This window comes from Rhipicephalus sanguineus, chromosome 2 (assembly GCF_013339695.2).
Source record: "Rhipicephalus sanguineus isolate Rsan-2018 chromosome 2, BIME_Rsan_1.4, whole genome shotgun sequence".
Taxonomy (NCBI): Eukaryota; Metazoa; Arthropoda; class Arachnida; order Ixodida; family Ixodidae; genus Rhipicephalus; species Rhipicephalus sanguineus.
This window is the reverse complement of record NC_051177.1, coordinates 201233091-201259156: the sequence shown is the minus strand read 5'-3', so window position 1 is coordinate 201259156 and position 26066 is coordinate 201233091. Positions and strand designations below refer to the sequence as shown.

The 26066-nt window shown below is 46.4% G+C and overlaps 1 protein-coding gene across 1 annotated transcript; it reads left to right on the top strand.

Moving 5' to 3' along the window:
• Nucleotides 1-21: 21 nt before the first annotated feature.
• On the top strand, nt 22-26066 carry LOC125756165 (beta-scruin-like). The gene is made up of 11 exons (XM_049413033.1): nt 22-26; nt 480-826; nt 7641-7693; nt 9844-9966; nt 11591-11739; nt 12298-12443; nt 13368-13484; nt 14474-14657; nt 17519-17716; nt 20362-20580; nt 25853-26066. The coding sequence occupies exons 1-11, from the start codon at nt 22-24 to the stop codon at nt 26064-26066; spliced, it is 1755 nt and encodes a 584-aa protein (XP_049268990.1).

Here is a 26066-nt window from a genome sequence, read left to right as displayed (position 1 = left end):
CTCGGTCAGCTGATGTCATAGATGAGGTGAAAATAACAAGAGTGCAGAGGAGCGCTGCTTTTGCATTCACATTGTTAAGCTCAACTTATCGAGCCTTACATAACCCAACCTAGCCTCTTTGTTTAATTACAAATAAGGTAAATGGTTAGGAAAGACGGCAAACATGGACAAGAGTGGTAAAGCAATAATCGGGCTTCTTAGGCAAGAAAATCTTGATCCTATAAATAACTGCGATAAGGCTACTCAGCGGATGCAAGGCAACAGATGTCGGCAGGTTACCCGGTGGGGCAGTAACCTAGTCTTTATTTCTTTGAATGCGTATAATGTTTCCTGCAACCACTCAACATCCAAGACACAAGCACATATATACCAAAGGGAAGCGTCTTTGTGCTGCAGTTGGGATACAATCGCGACGCGGGTGATAGTGATGGCGTGTTTGATCATTGTAATGATGACAACTTCTCCACCGGCACGTGCAGCTGGGTACGACGCCCGAGCCTCCCTGAGCCTCGCGCCTACTGCAAAGCTCTGACCATTCACCACGAACTGTGGCTCGCGGGTGGCCTCAAACCCTCCGGTCGGGACCCCACCACATTCACCGACCACGTCGATGTCCTCGCGTTCGACTCCTTGCGGGGTCGATGGGAATTCCGCTTCAAACTGTCCCGTCCGCGCCACGCCGTTGCCGCCGCCAATGCCGACGACCGTGTCTACGTCATCGGAGGAATGACCTGCCTGGAGGGCACGTCTGTGGAAGACGTAGACGTGTACCACAGACAGCGGCTCTGTTTCCTCGACTGCCAGTGCCTGCCTAAAAAGCTCACAGGCATGTTTGGCACTGAACTAAATACACACGTGCGGAGTATCTAATCACGAGATGAAAACGTCAACACGCAATCCTATAGCGGAAATGAGGGGGAACATCCATTAGAGCACTGCACGGGCTCGGGCCTACCCGGAAACCCGGGCCCGGCCCGGTCCGTGGGCCGGGCCCGGGTTTCTCACGGCGGGCCCGGGCCGGGCTCGGGCCGGCGGGCCCGGGCCGGGCTCGGGCCTGAAGCTCCTGGCTTAGGGCCGGGCCCGGGTTTGAGGTGGCGGGCTCGGGTCGGGCCGGGCTTGGACTTTGCTGGGTTCTTAAATGGACACCGTAGTGAAGCACTGAATCGGTTTAACTGGTAAAGGGAAGTCTAAGAACTCGAATGTCATTCATTTCACGATCATAAGTTTATTATGAGACGAGAAAATCGAGGTCAAAATTCCATTTTTTTAAATTTTGCGCCGAAATCTCCGAGCGTGAGGCCACGGATTTCAAACTTTATTTGTCGTATTTGAGGACATTGGCTCTATAAAATTTCCTCAAACTTGGTATCTTAAGTCTATGGCCCCCTCAGAGGTCAACGTACTTCATTTTTAGTGATTAGGAACTACGTAGGACCCATTAGACGCCGTCAGAATCTAAGATGTCGCGGTATCTGCTTCGCGATCTTAAAGGGGCGTCGCCACCCGCATTTATCTTTTTGCGCGTATTCTCACTTACCAAGAGTCTTGTTCCGCCAAGCGTGGTGATTAAGGAATTGCTAAAGAGTAATTTACTGATAATAGAGAAACGTTTTCCTTTCTAGTGCCCCTTCATGTTTGTTCCACATACGTTGTGCATACATATATATATATATATATATATATATATATATATATATATATATATATATATATATATATATATATATATATATATATATATATATATATATATATATGTGTTTCACATTTTCTCTCGAAAAAAAAACGCTTTTTTAAGGTGGGGCAAGCTATTTAGAGAATTTTATTACAGACAAGTACTGAACTTCTTTTGTTCCTTGCATATGGGGCTACTTGATTTATCTTAAACAGGCGAGCTAAAAGTAGATATACCAGGCGCTTATATATTTAACATGTCGATATTCTGTGCTTTATTTTCATTCGTTATGACTTTATATCCCAAATGTTATTCTGTAATCGCAGTAATCAGTGTATATAATAAATATATACCTGCAGCTTATCACAAGAGCGATCACAGAGCTCCAAAGTGAGAAAACGTTTTGAAGTTTCCAGCCCTCCTCTAAAACGAAATGCCTGCACGGACTCTTGTTACATAGAATTCCTATACAGAGACATTCTTTTTCCGTGGCTTCGTCACGGCTCCCAGTGGTCATGTGACGCGAGATGGACGTGCACAGCCTGCTTGGTGCGTCCATTTCATTAACATTTGAACTTTCGCCTTTATCCGCTATGTCAGGGGTCTCAAACCCACCTCAGCTAACGGGCCGCATTCACGAAAATTTACTCCCGCAAGGGCCAGGACAGTAACGCAGCTAAAAGTGCGCGGGGGGGAGGGGGGGGTAGAGGAGCTAGGTCGTACCAAATGTCAGCTAACGTTGCCATTTAAGAGAGGAGCTTTCAGATATGTAACATACGGGTCGTTTCTGAAGGGTATTTAGCGGCAGGATTCCAACAATATCGATACCTATATTCAACATGACTAAAATAAGGACGCCGATGTTGAAGTATAGAGTTTTGTTTTACGGTTAGGTATCAACACATGGTGGCCGCAGGGGATGCCTCACGACAAAAAAACTTTAGACCTGTCATGCCTGTGTAACTTAAGAACATACTTATAAAGAAAATGAAAAAACGCCAGGCCTGCGCTGAAACCGCAGCACAGTCACAGCGAAAGCTGGAAGAGCGGCGTTTCTAGAACCCGTTAAGCTCTCTTGGGGCTACAATACAAGTACACTAGAAAGGTACCCACTACGCCATCAATCACAATTTTTGTGAAGTTGGGAAGCACCTACTAAGCCAATATTCGTCATTCTGCGGAGAAGCGAGGCACCAGCTACACGTCTTTACGCATTATGTGCACTTTGTTGACGCGACGACTGATGACGATGAAGAATTATGGCTCAGCATTTGTAATGGGTTGGAATCTTTAAACGGCCCACCAGTTATGTAATTTGCATTGGGTGACGCCCGGTCGCTATTTCCCTCTCCCGTCATGCTGTATAACATACGTTGACGTGGGAGAGAGACGGTGGGGGGGGGGCGAAGAACTTTACTGAGACCCCGAGGAAATGGATCATGCGCTCAAGGGCTTCCTTGGCAACCAATACAAGTGCACTTGCGAGGAACCCACTGCGCTATAAATCACTGTAATTTTACTGAGACCCCGAGGAAGCGGATCATCGCTTATGGGCTTCCTTGGCAACCAATACAGGTGCACTTGCGAGGAACCCACTACGCTATAAATCATTCTAATTTTTGAGAAGTAGGGCAGCAGGCACTGTGCCATTTTTCGTCATTCTACGGAGAGCGTTGGTACCTGCTAAACGCATGTAAGGCATTATGCGCACTTTGTTGATGCTGTGCCTGATGACGATGAAGAATTATGGCAGAGCCCTTTGTAATGGGTTGGAAGCATTCAACAACCTACTCGTTGCGCCATTCGCATTGTGTGACGCCTGGTTACAGAATTCGCATTGTGCGACGCTTGGTGCTTATTTTACTCTTCTACCACGCTATATTGCATATGCTAATGTGGTTCCTTCCCGACATGAAGCCTGTATAGGACCTTTTTCCAAAGCAGTTTCAAGCACCGGCATAGCTCAGATGCTCGTAGACATCTCTTCGAGCATCTGAGCCATGCCGGTGCTTGAAACCAGAATGGTATACGGCATTTGTGAGGTGCTTATCCTTACCGCTGTTCTAGCACACAATTAAAAAATCAGTTATGTGATGTATCCGCTATAGAGGTGATTGCGAATTCTGTAGTGCCTTCTGTTCGTCATTGTGTTGCGATAAGAGCATAATCAACATATTAGTTCTTGTCTGTATTCAATTGCTTTCAAGTGCTATCCTATGTTGAATAAATACCATGAAAGAAAAAAAGAATCGGCATGGCTCAGAGGTTGAATACTGGGCTCCCACGCAGACGGGCCCAGGTTCGAACCTCGTTCTATCCTGGAATTTTTCTTATTGCGTTTTTTTTTATTTCGAGCGATACTGGTTACGGATTCATTCCAAAAAGACAGGGCGTGCAAACAAGGACACAAGAAAGACGTTTGTGGTGTTTGCGGCGTTTGTGGTGTCCTGACTCTTTTCTTGTGTCGGCCGTTTGTGGTGTCCTGACTTCTTTCTTGTGTCCTTGTTTGCACGCCCTGTCTTTTTAGAATGAATACTTACCAACTAGCTCAGCTCTCTGTTATTCTAAACTGGTTACGGACACCGGCGGCGGCGGCGGCGGACAACTACGGCGCCAAAAACGGCCGGTGAAATGATCTCATAACAGCTTTCGCTGTAAAATTGGGTCCCCTGCGCTATACAGGTATAGTGTGAGAGCTACATGGCACTGCCACAACACCGTTGGAATGTGCAGGAATAGCATAGGTTCAAAGAGCATAAGGCGTGAGGCAAATATATTCGCTTGACGAAATATCGGGCTTTAAAAAAGACAATTACAAATTCCGTGCCGGGTGATGTCCCTTCGCCTCGAACCATAGGCATTCAATGAGTAGCGTCGAGAAGCTAGCTTATTCGCGCCTTTATTACCAAACTGTAACGAACACCAAAATATATTCGAAATCGCTTCGTCCACCTCCTGCCAGTCCTACCCGCGTAGTGCAGTAATCACTTTTCTACCAGTACAACATCGTTAGGAAGGCATAGAGCATTATGATACGGAAGAAAAGAAAAGCGCGGTGCAAGCAGCACAAACATACACGGCTGAAAACTGCAAGCAGAAGCCCTCAAAGAGGAGTTTTTATAGGCATGATACTGAACACTGTCACGACGTTCGGGAACGATAGAATGAAGGGATAAGCTGCACAGCTACGTTCATTCTGCAGAGGTCCACAAAGACATCCTAAATTTGCTCCAGTGGTGGAAGTTAAGAACAACGACTGCCGACGCCTTCACATTTTGCAAGACAGAGGTGCACCCCTGCGGCTAGCGCATGCAGTGCAAGAAACTTTAGCGTGGCAGGATATGTGATACAACGGTGGATGGCGTGCTTAAAGCCGAAATCTCTAGATAATTTGATTTCTGCACAATAACACGTGAAGTAATAAACTATAAAATATGCCACAAAAGACTTATGGACTGTATATATAGTAGCAGCGGGTGCTATATGAAATAAACATGATATATGAAAAGAATGCTACCACAAATATTTTTTTTTGTCCTTCGGCTGCATATACGTATTTTTAAAAGTAGACGTGGTGCACACGGTTCGTATCTAGGTTAGTGTACATACGGCAAGGTAATGAACTTGGCTTTTCTTCCTCCATCTTGCTGTGGCAAGGTACTGAAGACATGTGTTACATATCCAGAAGGGTGCATGATTGGCTTTGTCGTTAGAGCATGTTTTAAGTTTCAGTAAAGAGCGCAATGAGAGCGTCGTGTTTTCTCTCTCCTCTGTTATTATTGCACTTCCTATCGAAATGAAGTGCTGCTACAAATAACTTTCCTGCTTGCAATATCATGGCTACAAAACGTCTTGATGATCCCCATTGCATCAGCAAAAAAGAAAAAACAAGTTATACCATTGCCGAACAAACGTTCATTGTACCCAATATGTCCACTGACTCTTTCCATCGTGAGCCACTTTTTACCGAAATTACCGTAGGTTTAAGAAGAATTGTTAGCAAAATATTCGCCAGCAAAGCGTAGATATTTGCTACTTAAAACACTTTGCTGTAGATTCATTGTTCTGGCAACACCACGATATTATTGGTTCGGGCCTCTGTCGGGCCTGATCTACCGTCGGGCCGGGCCGGGCCGGGTAGGCGAAATTTTTCTCGGGTTCGGGCCGGGCTCGGGTCGCGTATTGAATCGCCGGGCCGGGCTCCGGCGGGTAAACTTGAACGAGTTCCGGGCCCGGGCCGGGCCCGGGCCGAAAATCCCGGCCCGTGCAGTGCTCTCACATCCATCGAAAGGGCGTACCAGATGAAATTAATTGTCTTCCGTCTTTGGCAGAACGTTATCCCACCATCCCAGCTTTTTTTTTTCCTCCGGATCAACGCGAACAGCTGTCACTGTCAACATGTCAAACCAACACAAGAATAATATCGCGCTCGGCTCTCTCACATCTAAAATCTTCTTCTTCCTTAAGCAAAATATTCGCCAGCAAAGCGTTCTCTTAAAACACTTTGGGATTCATTGGCAACACCACCTATATTATTGGTCGGGCCTCTGTCGGGCCTGAACCGTCGGGCCGGGCCGGGCCGGGTACATCTTGGCCGGGCTCGGGTCGCGTAAATCGCCGGGCCGGGCTCCGGCGGGTACTACATCCGGGCCCGGGCCGGGCCCGGGCCGAAAATCCCGGCCCGTGCAGTGCTCTAAAATTACCAGGTTTTTTATCCCACCATCCCAGCTTTTTTTTTTATTGCTCGATCATCTAAAAAAGCTTCTCGGGGGCAACTGATACATCTCCAAAAAGGTTTTTTGGCTCGATCCCGCGGCTGTAAACTCCCTTCCTGCACTTATATCATTACAGCAGCCAGACAAAGGTTGATCCGAAAGTTTTTATTTTATGTGCATATTTGCACGCGCAACATCAGTACAGAGAAGACGGACCCATTTGCTGCTTAAAATATCATGGTTGCACTCATGGAAGTGCTTTTACGCCACATCGGAACATTGATGCGGTGAAATCCTTGCAGAAACACCAACTTCAAGGCGTTGGTCTTGGCCGAATAATCAGATCTGAGTTGTGAAAATCTCCCTTTCAGTTGACTCAGATTGCACGGCTGCCGCCAGATTTTCGGTATACAGGGATCTCCACAGGATCCCCGAAAGCTTAGTGGATGCTTATTATGGAAACTCTAAAATCTCCACAGGATCCCCGAAAGCTAGTGGATGCTATTATGGAAACTCTAAAATCACAATATTGCGTTATGTGCGGGCAGGAAGGCAATGAAGGCAAGCTGAACATGCTCAGAAGTTATAATGAATTCGTAGCTGACATTTGCGTCTTGCGTAGCTGCTGTCATGCAGTGATACTATAGGAAACGTCATGCGGGATAACGGCTTTTGTTAGCGTGAGCTAAAAAATCGCGAAAGGCCTTCCTTAGCGTTCCTTGTGTCATGTTTGAGCCACAGTAGTTTGGATTGTTTGTTACGAATATGTCTCGTCCCATGCCGCTGCGAAAGTGCATACGCTCAACGCACAATGAAAGAAAGTTAACCATTTTTGTGTGACCCAGGAAAGGCGAGCATACCAGAACACGCAAGCGCGCGCAAACAAGAAGAGAGGGAGATGATCACAACAGAAGCGCTTACTTTCAACATTACTTCTTCATCTGACGAAACAGAGTTTCTGAGCACGTTCACCTGATGTCCGCATTAATGTCTTGGGACGCCATGAAAGAAAGTGCTTATACTATGAAGTTTAGTGAATAAATGATTAGTTGGAAGCAAGCGCTTCTGTTGTCATATCCTCCCTCTGTCCTTGTTTGCGTGCGCTTAGGTTGTGTGCTATGCAAAACCAACTCGCCCAAAAATCGGTGCTCTTAAGCATATCAGGTTCTGCACGCTTTCAGTTACAATCTGCTCAAGTGCTCAGTTACAATCTGCTCAAGTTCATAATGCCACAGTGCGTTTCTGTACAGGACTGGCTGCCGTAACAGTACCGCCGGACACAGCGGATGAATCTGGGCTGAAGGTAAGGCGCTGCTCATGTTTCTTTGTTTTCGTTGTTGTAAGGCTTGAGGCTTGATTGCGCGAGGATCGAGAAGATGTGCTTAAGGCAGCAGTTAACGCAAGGCTGCTGCAATGTATTGTAATTAAAGAAACTTTTAATAAAGACTCAGAGTTCCACGACACCAAATATTTTATTGCACTTTTTGTCGAGCTGCACAGTGTGCTTCGTTTGCGACCTCGTTATGTAGTGAAGTTTTTTACAAAGAACGACGTTTAATGCTGGGTATTGTGTTATGGCGGTGTGTTGCTTTCTGGCTTACAGTATTTCACGTTGCGCACATGTTACCGTAGGAATTCCGAAGTACCATGTTAGTGGACGCCTTTCATTATTATCAGTGATCGACGATAATTATTTCTAGATTTGTATACAGCGTTTGTACCGTTCTAAAGAACACGCACAAACACAGAACTATCGCCTATCATCATGAGAGTTAGCATTTAGTTTTGTTAAATACCTCAGGGAAAATCTCACACGTTATATTATAAGAAATGAAATGTAATAAAGCACCGATACCGTGCTCAATTTCAACGCCAGGAGATTTACTTACGCAACTGGGCAACTCTGCAGCCAAAGAAATAAGAAAGCACAATTTCAGGTTTTATCGGTCCTTTTTCTACACGTGTTCGAGGAGCAAGCCTATACATTTCCTTGAGGATCTAATAGATCGAGACAACAAGGACACAGTAATTCAATCTTATCACTGAAGCTATTCCATTCCTGACGTATCAGAGTCTTGATAAAGCATGACTCTTCTTCTCATGAGAACGCGTTATCTTTCCTCGGCTTTCTTTGCCTGCCACCAGAGCGGCGAGAGCTCAAGAGCCCCGTCATCGCTGAAACTGGAGCAGGGGTGACCAGGACAAGAGCAAACGGCCGCACAAACCTCCTAAAAATTGGTCAGTAGACGTAGCAATGGTCGCAGCTACAAGCTGCTGATGACATATTGCCACGCCGTTTCTTGTTTTATTTTGTTGTATTCAGGTTCGACCCGCAAGGTCGGTTAGCAACGCTCGACGCAGACTGCGCCGCAGTGTTTGAGAAGCTTTCGCGATCGTAGTAAATCATATTGTTAAGATCGCGCGCAACACGCGAATAGTCAAGAATATTCTAGAACTGTAGTCATGAGCTCTCTCTGTGCTGCCGTGAAACCTTGTCATGGGGTGGCGGGCTCGTCAAGCCGCCCAAGACGGCTTTTTATTCGCTGCTCCTTTGTCTATTTTTAAATGGACAAAAATAAAGTTGATGATTGATGATATTCCAGAGCTTGCGCGACCACCAGTGATAAGGCTGGGAAGTTCGATGCGTGATGTATAAAACACGGCGCGTCCCAGCGATGATCAGTTTTTTCGACGGCCCACGCTCTGTTCGCCGCTATCGGTGTACAGTGTGTATTGCTGTAATTCGACATTCCGTTTCCCGGCCAAAGGTTCGGCCAAATAAAGAGTTTATTCTCACACGCTGACTGCTGCCTTCGTCGATGTCACGACCCTGTAACAAGACATCAAGCTGCCTGCTCATGCATGGACTTTGCTCTGGTAGAAATTCGCCGCCAAGTTCCCGAACTGTCACCGACATCCAGCTGCTGTTACAGTCGCATTCACTGGACAGAGTTTTTAGCAATTCAATGTGAGATATGAAACCACTATTCTACATACGTCGTCCCAACTCGCCCGCCAAAATTTGAAGATTGAAAAGTGGGTCACAAGCTTATCAGGAACAAAATAATTAGTGAAACATGGTCATACTCGATCATATGTTTAGATTTCTCGCGTCAGCACTATGTCTCCGTCTTCAACTAATGCAGTTAAAGGAATGTAAGAGCGCAGCATGCGGAAGATATATCTCTTAAAATTGTTGTCCTTAAATACCTCAAATGTATTGGACAGCTAGACTGCCTAAGCCAACTAATTTTGCATTTAGACGCGCTTTCTCCGTCTCGCTTAGGCGGAGCAGCCCACTGCTGCCTGTCCACTAATCAGATCGGCTATTTTGGGAGGGAACATAACACTCCGCCGTAAAATTTCGCTTTTTCCACTCGGCCTAGTCCACTGTCTTTTTGAAAGCTCAACTTTCCGTATTGAAGAATAGGATGACGCATTTTCTTCACGCAGTACGCGGACAAGGACCGTTCAGCCGAGGAAGTGGAAGTGCCCCCAGATGTTCGCACCAAGTTGACGCCTCGTCCCCGGCGGCCTAGAACAGACGCTGGTGACGTCGAGGAGAGCACCGAGGGTGTACGTATGAATTACATATACTGTAGGAGGGAATACGCGATATTTAAAAACGGAATGCTAGCTCATCGATTTTTTATTGCAAGATTAACTGCTTCGTTAACTGTGACAGAGAAAATTTATGTTCGTGCGTGTCACAGATGCATTAGCGGTAGCGTGATCACTAGGGGTGTACGAATAGTGAAATTTAGAACCGAATTGAATACGAATCGAGTACTATTCGAATAGCTTTCGAGTAGTAGGCAACCGTTTTCAAAGCAGCTCTAGAAAGATAATATAACCATTTTCAAAACATCCCAAGAATTTTACATTTACTTGAAACAAATATTCACAACTTTAACAGAGGAACATGGGGATTACTTTAACCGACGAAAGTACCGCAACAATGTAAACTGAGGCAAGCTTGTATACAGGAGCAACCAGAGACTTAGAAATATTTTGTAACTGCTGGCCGAAAAACAGTAGTGATATTACAGTATTCAAGGAGGTGCTCTGGCAAATGCTTTCAAATACAACTGATGTAAAAACAATAAATGATATTCGTGAGTCAACAAAATCCTGAATGTCATGATGAAGATAGTGGATTGATGACTCTGTCACTTCGGCGACGATGGAGTTTTAAGCAAAAGCGCATTCATCTTGTGATCACTTAAGGGTCAATACTTCCGTGAAATATTTCGCTGCATGTGTCCGGGACATTCGATGACCAAAACCAGAAACGTTACCACACTCTGTTCGAACGTGTCGTTCCTTGGAGGTTTTTTCATCGGTGCGTTTTATTCGAACATTGTTGGGAAAATATTCGTTATTTCTAATACGTGCTACTCGATTTGAGTACCGAATCGAATAGAATGCTACTCGAATCGTTATTCGACATTTTCGAATATTCGCACACCTCTAGTAATCAATCAACATGAAATGATTTTAATGGTGAACTCTACAAGGTCTGTGAAAAGGAAGAGGAGGATACAATGTACCTGAACCCAGCAAAACGTCGTTTTTGCTACGTTAGCCCACGCTTGCACATAATCTCATAAAAGGCGTTGAACACGTGTTCATCGATAACCAATGCGCGCCTTATGGGCCGGGTGCCTCAATTCACTTATCGAGCTCTCTTCACAGGACGAGCACACAGGATAGCGGTCGTGTTTTGTGTTCTTCTGTTATCCTTGTCAATTTGCAGATTTGGTGATAATGAATGTTTACGATAAGATGCCTAATTCTGGCTAATTCCTCGCTCTCCTCGCTGACAATACTTACAGAAAGCGCGTTATACCTCGTATGTATACAGGGGTAAACGACGTCTGGAACGCTCGTCGTCCACAATACAAAAACAGGGCCTCAAATTGTATGCTGAGCTTTAGACTAGCCATTTGAATTTAGCAGACAAAAGTAAAACACTGGCCATCAAAGAGAATGAGATACTCGATACATATTTTCCTTAACTCATTGCAGCTATTACGACGCTTATAGTTGCAACACCGCAACAATAGCAGACCCGTTTTTCTTCTTTTTAATTTTCACTTTCTGCGTAGGTTCATTCTAAGCGGCTTCGCTGTCGATTTCCTTTTCTCGTTTGTGGTGCAGGGTCATTGGCCGCCGAGTCGTATAAACCCTCGACTCGAAGACCTTCCTGGGAGTGGAGACGTTGAAGGTTCGCACTCCGCTTAGTCGACCCAGCCTCCCACGCTTCTACCACTACGTCCCCACGGCGCCCGCGAACGACCCGCACAGCGGCATCACGGTTCGCGTCGATGACGACTTCAAGCGCACAAAGTGAGCACGCGTGTACACACAAGACGGGCCATATTATACGAGTAATGGGAAGATCAAATTGCACGTAACGATCGATGCCTCGTAATAAAAGAAGCGTCGGTCTGATTTACCACCAAGTATCGGCGACCAAACGCACCAATATGTCACTTATAGGAGGTATCAATCCTGACTGTATATATCCTCCTCTCTGAACTTTTCCGCACCTCACGCGGTTCCTTCGGGTTAGGCCAAGTTTGACCAGGCAACGATGGGATGTGATGACGTCATGGTATAATATGACGCCATGCTGACGTCACCATTCTTAGCGATCTGTGAATTCGTAAATAACGTAACTATGACGTCATCAGTGGTCCCGTGATATTACTGGACGGTCTTGAGTTGATGCCGACAGCGCCAGCGGTCACTTTTCAGGATTTATGAGGAATCCAAGGCTTTTGCCTTAAGAATGTTTGCCACAATGGAACCTCTGAAGCATTACAACTGAATACTAGTCTAACACCTTAACACAGGCTGTCATAGGCAGCCTCCTTCGCTGGCTAAAGTGAAACTAATTCGCAGGGAAGTGCTTGGACTACGCGACGCCAGTGGACTTCCGGCTTTCGCCCGGAAGTTGCGGAGGGTCAAAAAGGTGCAGGACGAGACACTTCCGATCATCCTCACCTTCGGCGGTCTTGACCCGAGAGATCCGCTCAACTATGCCAACGGCAAGTTGCTTCGACAAACGCAGTAACTAACCTAACCTTAGGCTTACTGCCATTGAGGCAAGCCTGGCGTTGATTGTTTCTTCTAATAAAATTAGGCGCTGTGGGAAACCATACGAATGTGTTGGGTATTTCAATCATTGCTTCACAGGGTGAGGAAAAAAAAGAAATTTTATGGAGATATCACAAGCTGTAGGAGTAAATATGATGACCATCACTTTGCGGCTGATTCATTACCTAGCATTTTCCTAGTGCGTTTTAAGGTGATACAACATATATACTCCAAGCAGGTACACCTCTAAGCAAAAGAAAGTGAACTGCCCATGATATCTAAATAACAAGAATAATTGATATAGGGTGTTAATGCGGGCTTGCTGGTGCATGCTGAACTTCGGAAAAACGGCGCCTGGTCTTGTCGCTTCTTTCTTTGTGCCGTCTTAGCACTGTTTTTCCGAAGTTCAAGAATAATTGAATAGTACGCTAACATATCACGCACATTTATCGAATATGCGTATCTACTTGTACAATATGGAGCTAAAACATGTGACTATGCATTTTTATTTTATCTACGAGAACCACAGATGTGAGGTTCCTATTAATCCGTCAATATATATGCTACCTCGTTAGAGCATTGATATCACATGAAGGCTGCTACGTATTCTTGAATATAGTAACCATAAATAACTGATATTTTGAACCGCTTACTTTAAATGTTTTAGCACGTTTCACGTAACGTACGGGCAGCCAAACATTCAAGTAATTGTACACCTAACTCTGTAACCCGACAAACTATAAACTAACAAACTGTCTACGAATTGACAAAGTGTAAGCATAGCAGCTTAAGAATCCTCAAACACCGCTTTATCTTCTGATGCGTACTGACGTGGATGACACGCACATTCTCCCGCATGGTGCCTGACTGAACAGGACGCGTAGTCCTCCACTACCACGTGCTCAAGAACCGCTGGGACCTGTGCGGAATGATGCCCGAGCCGCGCAGCTACCACGCCGCCGTGCTCATCGGAGAGACAGTTTACGTCACCGGTAAGACGCCGTGTCACGTGACGTCGATCGAAACATTGCAGGGTGTGTACAAGGAAAAATGTAACACCAGTTACTCAGCATGGGCGTAGTCAGAAATTTTTTGTCAGAGGGGGGGGGGGGATTCAACTACGTATGTTCCTGCGTGCGTTTGTATAAGTGCGTGTACACAAGCCAAACTGAAAAACTTCGGGTGGTCTGCCCAAGTCCCGTGGCTACGCCAATGTTACTGCGCTTATGCGCCGACGTTTGAAAAAAAATGTGATCTTCCGATACGGCGCGTGTAGCCATGGCAATACTTTGATCATTGCAGATTCCAAAATAAGTATCTATGTGTATTAGAATGAGCCTTCGTGATTACAGAAGCTATATTGTGTAACAAATAAGTTCGGATAAACTTTACATACCCCATGATGCATGAGACCCCAAGCACGGTAGCCGTTCGCAGTAGGGGAGGGGCAGAGTTGTCGTGCCCCCCTCCCCTTCGTGCTTGTCCTCATGGGGGAGCGGGATACATTCCCCGGCACGTACAGCCTCATGTCACCACGTGCATTTGGTTCATGACTTGTAAACTAAAGATGACATGTTCATGACATGTAGTAATGAACTACTCTAATAGACTTTCGAAATGTCAACTACACAGATGAAAAATTTATTTTCTGCGGCTTTCTCAATGTGCTAAGCTATCTCGGCCTCGGAACTTCCTGCCCTCTCCCTGGGCACATTGTCAGGGTCGTTACTGTTCTATTCCTGTACGGGGCCAATGGGAAACGTACGCCTCCGTGATATCCACAGACATGTAAAAGAAGGAATGCATGTGTGACGATAATATAGATATTTGGAGAAAACGTGTACTAAGCGTCCACTATATTACTGAAGTATGGGCCACTTATCAATTTGATATGCAGCGTGACCTCCAGTGGCATCAGCTAAGCTTGCTGTAGAGATTAGATTAAGGATGCGCTGACAGTGCGCACGCATCACCTTCCCAGGTGGCTTTGATCCAGAAACTCGAAAGTGCGGAGAGCTGGTGGCCTGCAAGACGACGTTCGCCTACGACATCGACACAATGCAGTGGAGTCGCAAGGCCGACATGAAGACCGGTCGAGCGGCACACGGTGCGGCAGCTTTCAAGGACAAGCTCTTCGTTTTTGGCGGCAGAGGACGCCTGGGACGGTGAGTCTTAGGACATGGAATGGTGAAACACAGCATCACATTAAAAAAAATTAGAATAAATTGCTCAGCTTGCTATGTTATCCTTCATAACACGCTAATAGAATAGGCAAATAAAAATAGGTAGTCAGTCATGATTTAAACACGCAGTTAAGACAAGCAGCGGACTGTAAGGGCCCGCTCACGCTAGCGGCACGGCAGCTCGCCGTTTGCCGTATGACGTTCTCAGGCTGCCGTGCGCAAGCGATTTCGTTCGCGCACGTCTGCCGTTCTTTGCCGTCCGCAGAATAGGTCCGAGACCCATTTTCTCGCCGTCCTCCGTCTGCCGCAGAGCGACGTGGCCAATCAGCGACGGAGGAGCGGTTGCCATGACTACGGCGCGCCGCGTCGTCTGGTTTTGGCTTTCCGTGTCGTCTGCGTCTGCCGCGGGACGCTTCGAGCTGCTTGCTCTTTTTTTCTGCGCTTTTCACGCTAGAAGTGCGTATTTCGTCCGTGTCGTTTTCCAGGCATGGTTTCAGCAATCGATAAAGCGTTTTAGTCTGTCCCGCATTAAAAAAAAAGCGTCGTGCACGATCAAATAAAGTGTCCCCAAGCTGGCGCTAGGTCAAGTGGCGCCAGCTATGGAGAATAAGAAACAATTAACAAACGCGTAATCTATGTCCCCCGAGCATTCGAAAGCGCCCTTCTCGACTCGCTAAGCCTACAGCATCGATTATTTGAGCACGGCTCTCAAAAACGGGGCCGAATCGGCACGAATACTTTGCTGTCGAAGCTTAAGGACATGAATCTAAAGCAAATGGAAGCATCAGTCCGGAGCTTACACGCTACAGAGCGCACGGCGGCCACTTGATAGATTCGAGGTGGACGACAACCGCTTTCAGCAGTGCGGCCATGTTTTTCGGAGGCTCGCCGGCGAAGCTTGCCGTGCAAGTAGGACAGCTCTCGCGAGTGCGGCGACGGCCGACGTTCTGCGGCACCGCGCCGTTGCGGCAGGTTTGCCGCTAGCGTGAGCGGGCCCTAAGGAAAACAGTAATTAGCTGCTCTGTACTTAGTGTGATGTTATGTTTGGGTTCAGGATTCGCTCCAAAAAGAATGACGCAGCACGCAGGGGGACAAGCACACGCAAGACGCCTTTACACACACAAACGGACTGAACGGACGGAGCCGATGAGGTTGCCGAGTTGAAGGCGTCGCGCGTAGACCGCGTGTGTCGATGCCGTAGCGCGGTGCTGGTCTGGCCGCGTGAAGTCACGGGGTCTACTCCGCGGCCGTTGATGAAGGAACTCTGCGCCCGAGGGACCCGCTCCACGGTTGACGCCCTTGGCTCATGCGTGCTCGTGGGCCGAACCTTGAGGGTGCCCGCGCGCACCATATATTATTACACTTACATCCTTTATCGTTTTGCTGAAGTGCGGGGTCACATGATACCGAGCGGTATCAAAGAGGGCGGCACTTACGACAGATTCACTTCCTCCAAATCAAAGCTTGATCAGTGACGCAACCAAAGCGTTGTCAATATGACCCACCATGCTGCAGCGTTCTTAACTTCGAACACTTATCCTGATGAATTGAGTATACACTCAAAACGAGAAATGTCACTCAGGACCAGGGCCCGTATTCACATAAACGTGTTGCGGTAAAATTTTTCTAAGGGCCCGCTCACGCTAGCGGCACGGCAGCTCGCCGTTTGCCGTTTGACTTTCTCAGGCTGCCGTGCGCAAGCGATTTCGTTCGCGCACGTCAGTCGTTCTTTGCCGCTCGAAGAATAGGACCGAGACCCATTTTCGCGCCGTTCTCTGGCTGGTGTGACTACGGCGCGCCGCGTCGTCTGCTTTCGGCTTTCCGCGTCGTGTACGTCTGCCGCGGGACGCTTCGAGCTGCTTGCTTTCTGCTCCGCGTTTCTCACGCTAGAAGTGCGGATGTCGTTCGTGTCGTTGCCAGGCGTGGTTCCAACAGTCAATAGTGCCGTTTTCTCGCGCCCCTCAGTCATCATGAACAAATACCAACTCCCCCAACTTTTTACCGTACAAGCTGACAGTTTCACTAGTTCGCTTACTGGCGATCCTCTCAAGTCACTTCAGGCTTCAACCTCTGTTCTTTGACTTCCCAAATGCAATGAGCTATTACCTCCTTTTTGGTTTACGTCACTCCCAAACGGAGGTGCACGGCACTGAACGAAAATGACCTTCAATGACATCCCACGATGCAATAAAAACGAAAACACATTCACGTGTGCTAACTCGCGCCTTCCCTCCTATGCTGTCCCTTCCACCCGGAAGCCACATGGGGGACAGACACGCTTATACACACGTCTGTGGGAAGCACGAACAAATATGCGCAGCGTTACTACGCGTGGCGAAGCAATGAACCGAGCCGCATGGTTAGCTTCACACGTTACCCGCCTAATATTAACATGAACGCTATACAAACGAAGAAACCTTAAGGATGTAGTCAGCATTCGTTCGTTCGTTCGTTCACTGATCCGTGACTGAAGCACTCTCCAGGGAATGTTGGTAGAAAGTGAACCAAATATTGGCACGACCGGAAATAATCGGACATTTGGTAATTAGCACCTCTCCCCCGCTTCGTGTTAACAAATTTTCGGTCGCGCAATTCATAACTTTGAATTAATTAATTAATTAATTAATTCATTCATTCATTCATTCATTATCGTCTTCAAGTTCCACAAAACGGCTAGTCTTCGTCACTATCTATTATCTCCGTCCCTTTGTCGACACGCTGTCCCCACTGACATCCCTTTTTGAGCTACTTCACATCAACATCAGTTTTAGGTACTACTTTGAGCGCATACTTCTGCTCCGTTCACATTCGCGCCCTAAATTAACAGCTCTGTTACCACGCAGAGCCGTGGAATCGACCGAAGAGTACGACCCTTCGTCCGACACGTGGAAAGAGTGCACGCCACTGGACGTGCCCCGCATGGCCGTAGGCTGTGCCACGGTAGCTGATGACATCTACGTGGTCGGTGGCTTGGTACCGGAGGCGGACGATGTGTACCGAGCCGTGGACAGGGTCAACATATACGACCCAAAGACACACACGTGAGTTCATGCCGCAGTTAACGATGACTGGTGGAGTTTTTTTACGTCCCAAACATGGTACGCTGAGCTGTAGGGTTATTTATCGCAAAGTGTCGCAAATCCACCACGCCATGTGGTGGATTTCATCGGAACAGTTTCGCTAACTTGATTTTCCAACGCTCATCAGTCTCTCGGTAGGCGTGGATGCCAAGATAGTAACTGCTACGAAGTACTATCATACTTCAGTCACACTGAACGTTTGAACGTCATGAGACTACAATGAAATGAGGTGCCACAAATGGGATTCGATTCGTGGTGATGCTACATAGGAATAATGTCATTGGATCGTGTTGTCATTAGTAATAGTCAAACCAGACTATCGAGCTCGGGTAAATCATATTATACTTTATATCGAGCTATTTTCTAACACGACAATGCTTTCATGTCAATACACTTAAAAAAAACCGGCTACATAGAAGAAGAATAGCCAGAACACTTCATACATCGAATATCGGCAGCCTTTAAGCCCCCAAGAACTTGGCTTTCCCTCACAAGAAGATGGGGTTCCCTCATTGAAGGGACTTCCCTGCATGTAATTGGAAAGGGAGCGGTGTGATTAGGAGGGCGTTGCCCGGAGCGAGAGAAACTACCGTTCGCCATCGCTTTCTTTCTTCCATGATTTCTCGTCGTCCCGCCCGTTGGTCCATCACGCGCGGTCGCCGTTCTAACCCCCGCGATTATCCACACCATTTCTTAACGCGATGATCTGCGTGAAACGTAAGAGCCCGTTCTTCACCAAAAAGCAGACGATAATCAGCACAGTCGAACGCGGAGAAAAGAAGTCTAACGCTGCCGATACGTTCAGAATTCCAATAAGCACGCGTAGTAGGACTAAGAGCACGGTCGTCATTAGGGCGAGGGCGGACTAGAGGCTTCCAGCGTGCGACGAATACACACAGCTGCGTATGAGGATGCTGAGGCGATGTTTACATCGATGCCGTATTTTCTGGCGCTATAACTCGCACGTCCATATATCCTGCACCCCCAACTAAGATACAAGAACAAATAAATACAAAAGGAAAGATAGCACGTATTGCCTTGAAGCCGCATTGCTTGCGATATCGCGAAGCAGTGCCGTAATTTGAAATTTTTAATATCGAAATATGCGATACATCAATCTAATTCCCGTATTTCTGCGAGTTTGATATACGCGGGTTTGATATTAATTCCAAAAGAATTGACCCGAAAAGATGCAGAAGGTAATTGCAGATAGCCTGAAACGATAATCTATCTACAATAGAATAAATAAGATGTGTCGCTTCACAAAATAAACACGTACACGTAACTTCTGTTTCCGATGTCTGGCCACGACAAGCCAGGATAACGCTTAGTCAACGGCCACAGGCGATAGAATAAGCACCAGCAATATGGCTGAATGAGGACGCTCATTGCAGCAGGAACTGCAATCGTAGAAAAAAACTCATCATCAAATAGACGCGGAAGGGAGACGCAGTAACTATACATAGCAGCGTATTCGATGTCGTGCTCGCTGTCGCGTTCGTGCGATGGCGGGCAGGCCGAGCCATGTGCCCCCGAGGTAAACTTCAAGAACTTTCTGGAACATTTTGCCGTAGGCTGCTTTATTGTTAAAGTGGCAGGTGCCTTAAAAACGCTGAAATAATAACATTTAGATAAAGGCTTTTGTAATTAAGTACGCTGAATCACTCATTTTACCTTGGCTCCGAGGTAGAGAGTACACATTCCATTCGAATTCCAAGGCAAATCAGATTGTCGATCTCATTAAATTGCTCAATAGTTTGATTCTGATTTTATTAAATATGGATGCGTGGCAGCCGAATTATCTAATTAGGTGCGAGTCCCGTATAGGGTTACGAACTCTTCAATGAAGAAAGTCGGCACGTTGACGGAGGAGGAGGAAGGCAAATGGACATGGGAAGCTAGGAAGGGCACTTTTCATTCTTGCGGTATCTTTCAGAGAAATACGGCCTCTTGAAGTGGTACTTGAGCTGGCTCGGTGCAGCTCACAAGGCTTCCTGTTGCCAGATAAAGAACTCGTAAAAGTTGTCGCGATTCACGCGGAAGTTCAGCGAAAGTGGCTAAAGCCCCTCGCAGCAACCAGTAGCCACCGCAACATTGCTTAGTGCGAGCGATTCGTGCGAATTTCGTGTTCCGTGGCGTGACGCGCGTCATTGGGCGGGCGTTTGATGACATAGGGTTTTCTAACTGGAATCTGGGACATATAGATGTCCCGACAGGCACGGCACGAGACTCGGGACGCTGTGTGAAAAGTCGGGCAGTCCCGCCAAATGCGGGACGGTCGGTAACCTCAGTCCCGTACCCTTCGATTGATATCACAACGTGCAGTAGTCTGACAGGGGTCTAAGTGCTAACATGCCCGAATGATCTGTGCCGATTGAGGGAAGCAGAGCAAAGAAATATGCGAATGCGTGGTCAGAATTGGGAAGGGTATAGGAGCTGCGAAACGACGTGGTGGAGGTGGGCACTCTAGAGCTCCCCCGCAGACAAGTTCGGAACGGGCGACGCGCCCTTGCACCCTGCAGGAACTCCTCTGTCGAAAACGGGCGCTCAGCTTAAGACACCGTAGAAACTTCGAAACGGTGATCTAATTGCCTTGGTTCTTTCAGGTGGTCTGAAGGTCCACCGCTACCCAAACCGCGTGCGTTCCCCGCGGCGGCTTCCCTCGGCGACAAGCTGTGGCTGATCGGCGGCTGTTACGACAACTCGGAACCGGGACTAAATCTGGTCAGCCTGCGGGACGTCGACGTCCTCGAACCAAGCGGGTGGGTACACATGGGCTGTACTACCCATTCGAGGCACGCCGCGGCTGTCGCTGTAGCTGGTGAGTACTATGAATCTTTGATTGCGTGGCTCAGTGTTTGACATTATTCACCCATATATTTTCGAGGAGCAAAATTATGCGTGATTGATAAAGAGACTGAATGCTTGATCAGTAGACTAGCCTATTGTCATGAATACAAAGGCGGAATCGCATTGTTTTCCGTCTGACTCGTTGACACCGCAGTTACGTCCTCATATGTAACGTCATACAGAGGAAACTGGGTGGTTGTTTTTTCATTCTCTTTAGCAGACACTAGCATGAATGTCTTCAAGTATGGGGGTAACTGTGAAATATGCGTATCGTTTCCATTTCAATAACGTTGTAGTGACGTTAATCGAAGGACTCCCTTCCATTCATGTTTTTAAAAATAAGTCGCATGTATACCTTCTAAAAATCTAAAACAAACCTCACAACGCAATAAATTGCTTCTCTTAATATGTGCCACTTTTACCGCGATTTTAGTGTAATAATCGTGAGTGCGGCCATTACACGGAGAAAAAAAAAACGCTTTTTCGTGCATGTTTACAACGCTACCTGCCTTTATTGAACTGCCGGACTCGCATGGACACGGAGAAAAAACTTCTATCGCTTGAAGCAATTGGAAGAATGTTAATCCGCACCCTTGTCCTCCACCTACCGTTTACTCGTGGCATCCTCATCTGGCATCTGTCCCATATGAGGTCGTCTTCCGTTTCATCGAATTTGTTGGAGATTTCCATGAACTTCAGCCCTACACTTTCTTGGAGTGAATCCCCACCCCACGCTTCGAAAATCCAGTGACATACGTCTACAAGAGATGCATTCTTCAGCTAGCCAATCGGTGTTGTTTGATGGAGGGTAGCGCCGCGGAGGTAGCCGCTAAATCTCGCAGGCTGTGATTTGGTACCCCCGAAAAAGACGTCGTCGTAATTCCCACAACACACAGGCGGTAATACTGGTAGCGTTCTGAACAATTAAAGCATAGTTTGTTGATATATATATATATTATAATATATATATGTATATATATTATATTATATTATATATCTATATATTATATTATATTATATTATAATATGTCCACGAGACAATACTGAGCGCTCAGTATTGCCTCGGCGGACTTACATTCTGTGCAAATAATGGAAGATACGCAGAATTTGCACTATTACGGGACTTGAGAATTTTGCACGAAAATTTACGCTTAGCAGAATTCTCTCCAACCAATCACAGAATAGAAAACCAGAATTCCATCACGCCACAGGAGACAGTGGACTCCGGACGCCCAGAGAGACAAACACTTAGATATATACCTGAAGGCGGTACAAGGGATATTATAGAAGCTTATAAGGCTAGTAAACCCGCCACCTCTAACTTGTCTAGAAAGGAGGACAAGAATCACTTTTAGCGCTAAGCAATCGTGAGGACAATGTATAAAACCAGCTGATAAGGGAGGACTAATCAAAGAAGGCGTACGGCAATTGCAGGACAGGAAATTCTATAACCCCTTGATTATGACCCAACAAAACAGCACAAAGAATTCATTACTGCGACCCTCCAGGACCTCGCAAAACAGGGTGCAATAGACATCAAGCTCTGCCAATCACTCATTCCCGCTCGCGCCACACCTGGACGTTTCTACATGCTACCAAAAATACACAAAAAAGGCAACCCTGGATGACCTATAATATCAGGAACGGGGATACTTACTGAACCAATATCTAGCTACATTGATTTCTTGATTAGGGACTTTCCGCCTCGGCATCCATCGTACCTGCTTGACACAAACCACTTCTTGAGAGAAATTGAAAATCTTACAATAATGGAAGGTGCTTTTTTCGTCACACTAGACGTCACGTCACTATACACAAACATACCACATGATGATGGCATTCAGGCTCTTGTGAAATCCTACAGGGAAAATGCACCGGCCTCTTCACCACGCCCGATTGCCCTTGAAACTCTAGCCAAGATCGTCCTCGAATTAAACAGCTTCGAATTCGACAACCAATATTTTCTTCAAATAAATGGAACGGCGATGGGAACAAGAATGGCGCCGAACTATGCCAATATATTTATGCACGAGATCGATCCAGTTTCTGTCAACATATCCCACGAGCCCCGCCTTCTATAAGCGGTACCTGGATGACATCTTTCTTATTTGGACGGGCACTGAAGAACAACTAATTAAATTTATTGATGCATTTAACAACGTTCATAAAAACATTTCTTTCACGCATACTTATTCTAGAACTGAAATTAACTTTCTTGATGTTAACGTAAGGGTGGAATGGGGTAAACTGATAACTAGTGTTTACGGGAAGCCAACAGACGCAGCAACAATACCTCCACTTCAAGAGCTGTCATCCGCGGCATTGCAAAACCAGCATCCCATACTCCCAGGCACACCTATTTAGGAGAATATGCTCTGAAACAAAGGACTTCAAAGAGAACACGGACCGTCTACGTAACGTCCTTATAAAGCAGCATTATCCACCTCCAATCATCGACGACGCAATACAAAAAGCAGCGAATCTGAACCGCCACCAAATCCTCCACAATCAGAACAAAGTAAGTAAAGGGGAACGAAGCAACCTAATTCTTACATTAACTAGTAACGCGCCGAATGTTAACAAAATTCTCAAAAAGCATTTCAATATCATTGAACAAAGCGACCGCCTCAAAAAGCTCTTCACTGTCCCGCCGCGGGTGGTATACAGACGCCCGAAAAATGTGAGGGACTATGTAGTACACTCTAAAACAAAAAGAACAGGACAAGTTGGCTGTCATCCCTGCGGGAAAAGTAGATGTCAGGTGTGCAAGCACATGCAAACAACGACGATAGCTGAAAGTACGCATGGTAATTTTACACACACCATATATGGTGACCTTAACTGCGACTCCCCAAACGTTGTCTACCTGTTGGAATGTGGAATCTGCGCTAAACAATACGTTGGACAAACTAATACACCTTTTCCAATCAGATTCAACAACCACCGCTCGCATGTGAATACACTACCGAACCTTCCCCTTTCCAAACATATTAAGTCAGAAGGTCACAGTTTCGATTCCATTAAAGTAACACTACTCCAAGGAACTTTCCGCTCTCAGAGAGAACGTGAACAGCGTGAAGCATACTTAATACACAAATTCAACGCCGTTGAACATGGAATAAATGAACAACCGGGTGCTCTTCCTGTTTTACGTGCCTTAAAGCGCAAATAGTACATTAAATGAAACTAACATCAACCCAACAAAATACGCAGCAAAGATGCATGTGTAAGCCAATGCCTTCGGTGATCGTACCTGCAGTGTTTTTCACCCTTTCATGTGTGCCGTCTTTTACCTTCCCCTGCTTTGTATTGTGCAGCGCTTGGAAAGAGCAGCAATCGATCAATCTAAGTGGAAGCCCACCCTCCCTCTTCCTTCTTGCCCCTACCTTCTTTTTTTTTTTCCCTTCTGTAGATCCTTGACCGGAAGTCGCTCATGTCACTCAACGTGTTCGTTCTCGCTTTGGAAGCGGGCGTCGTTATCAGACAAACGAGCAGGCTCGGCAACAAGTCAGATGGTATACAAGACTCTTTCGGCATGGCCCAAAAGTACAATACGCCCCGTGAACAGTGCCCACCGACACCCACTTAACCCCCCCCCCCTTTTTTTTTCCTTCGGTCAGCCTGTTTGAATCGCACACCGGCTGTTTTTAACTTTAGCCGGCTCTTCGTCCAGCCCTACGGGACAGAATAGCGCGACGAATTTTAACGATGAGTAATAGCCGACGCATAAGTATAAGCTCTGTCGCGAAGCACTCCGCTGTCGGCGGCAGCGTGTTACTCCTCGCTCCTGATGGGCCCTAAGCAAACTTTTCCCCCTCCCGCTCCTTCTCTCTCTCTGTCACCTCCTTCCCCTCTCATTTGATGTCCATATAAACACGGAAATATGCACGGACATTTCGTCTTGAGAAAGGTCAGGCTCTGACCGAAACATCGACGTAATAAATGAAGTTTTTCTTGAAGTGCCACGTCTCGTCACCTATATTATATATATATATATATATATATATAATATATATATATATATATATATATATATATATATATATATATATATATCATCATCATCAGCCTGTCTACGCCCACTGCAGGGCAAAGGCCTCTCCCATGTTCCGCCAATCAACCCGGTCCTGTGCTTTCTGCTGCACCGTAATACCTGCAGACTTCTTAATCTCATCTACCACCTAACTTTCTGTCATCCCCTCACGCGGTTTGCCATCTCTTGGAATCCAGTGAGTTACCCGACCACCGGTTTATCCTGCCGACGTGCTACGGGCCCGGACCATATCCATTTCTTCTTCTTGATTTCAACTACTGATGGCCTTAACTCCCGTTTGTTCCCTGACCCACTGTGCGCTCTTCCGGTCTCTTAAGGTTACGCCTATCATTTCCTTTCCATCGCTCGCTGCGTCGTCCTCAATTTAAGTTGAACCCTCTTTGTAAGTCTCCAGGTTTCTGCTCTGTAGGTAAGTACCGGTAAGATGCAGCTGTTATATACCTTCCTCTTGAGGGATATGGTAGATTACCATTCATGATTTGATAATGCTTGCCGAATGGAGCCCCAACCATCCTTATTCTATATTCTATATATATACATACCATACATATATATATATTATATATATATATATATATATATATATATATATAGTATATATTATATAATGTTCTGGGTGCGGCCACTATACTAGTGTATACTGTGACACTTCTTTTCTGATGCTATTGCTGTGTATAACCTGCGTTTCCAGTATTCGTGCGTACATAATGCAAATGCACGTACATATTCTTCTTCGTCTACGGCGTTAATTCTTTAAAAATTCGGGATTTCTGTTTCGTTCCAACCGAAGTTCTATGTTTGATGTATGACCTGGTTGTGAATATGTGTGTATGCGGGTGATGGGCGCGCTCTCAGGCTTCATGTGCTCTTACGCCGAACCCCTAGGCAACTTCGTATTGGCCATTCGGCGGATTGGCTTCGATGGCGCATATTGGGCTTTTAACCATGCCGTTCTGTTTTAACTTGAACAAATAGACGAACGTCGGGGCGGTGGTCGTATACACATTAAAACACTTGGGTTAGTGTATTCTATGTTTCCTGACCTTTATCAGTTCACGTCACGAGATACAAAAACAAGAAAAACATTCGTTGAACAGACCAGGTGACTGCGTCTATATGTCTTACGCAAAATAGTCTATGTTGGTTGTCTGAAATGGACTTGTTGACGTTTCCCGTTTCATTCTCCCTCGCAGACACCACATCTACGTCATCGGTGGCACGAGCAGCGTACTCAACGGACCAATCAAACGGCCGGAAGTGTACCTGCAGCAAGACGACCGTTACAAGTTCCCGGCCGAGTACCCGGAAGCAATGACCGGCATTTCCGCCGTGTCCGTACCTCCGATCACGGCTACGTTCAGGAGCCGGTCCCTGACGTGCATGATAACGGACGCACTGGCGGAATAG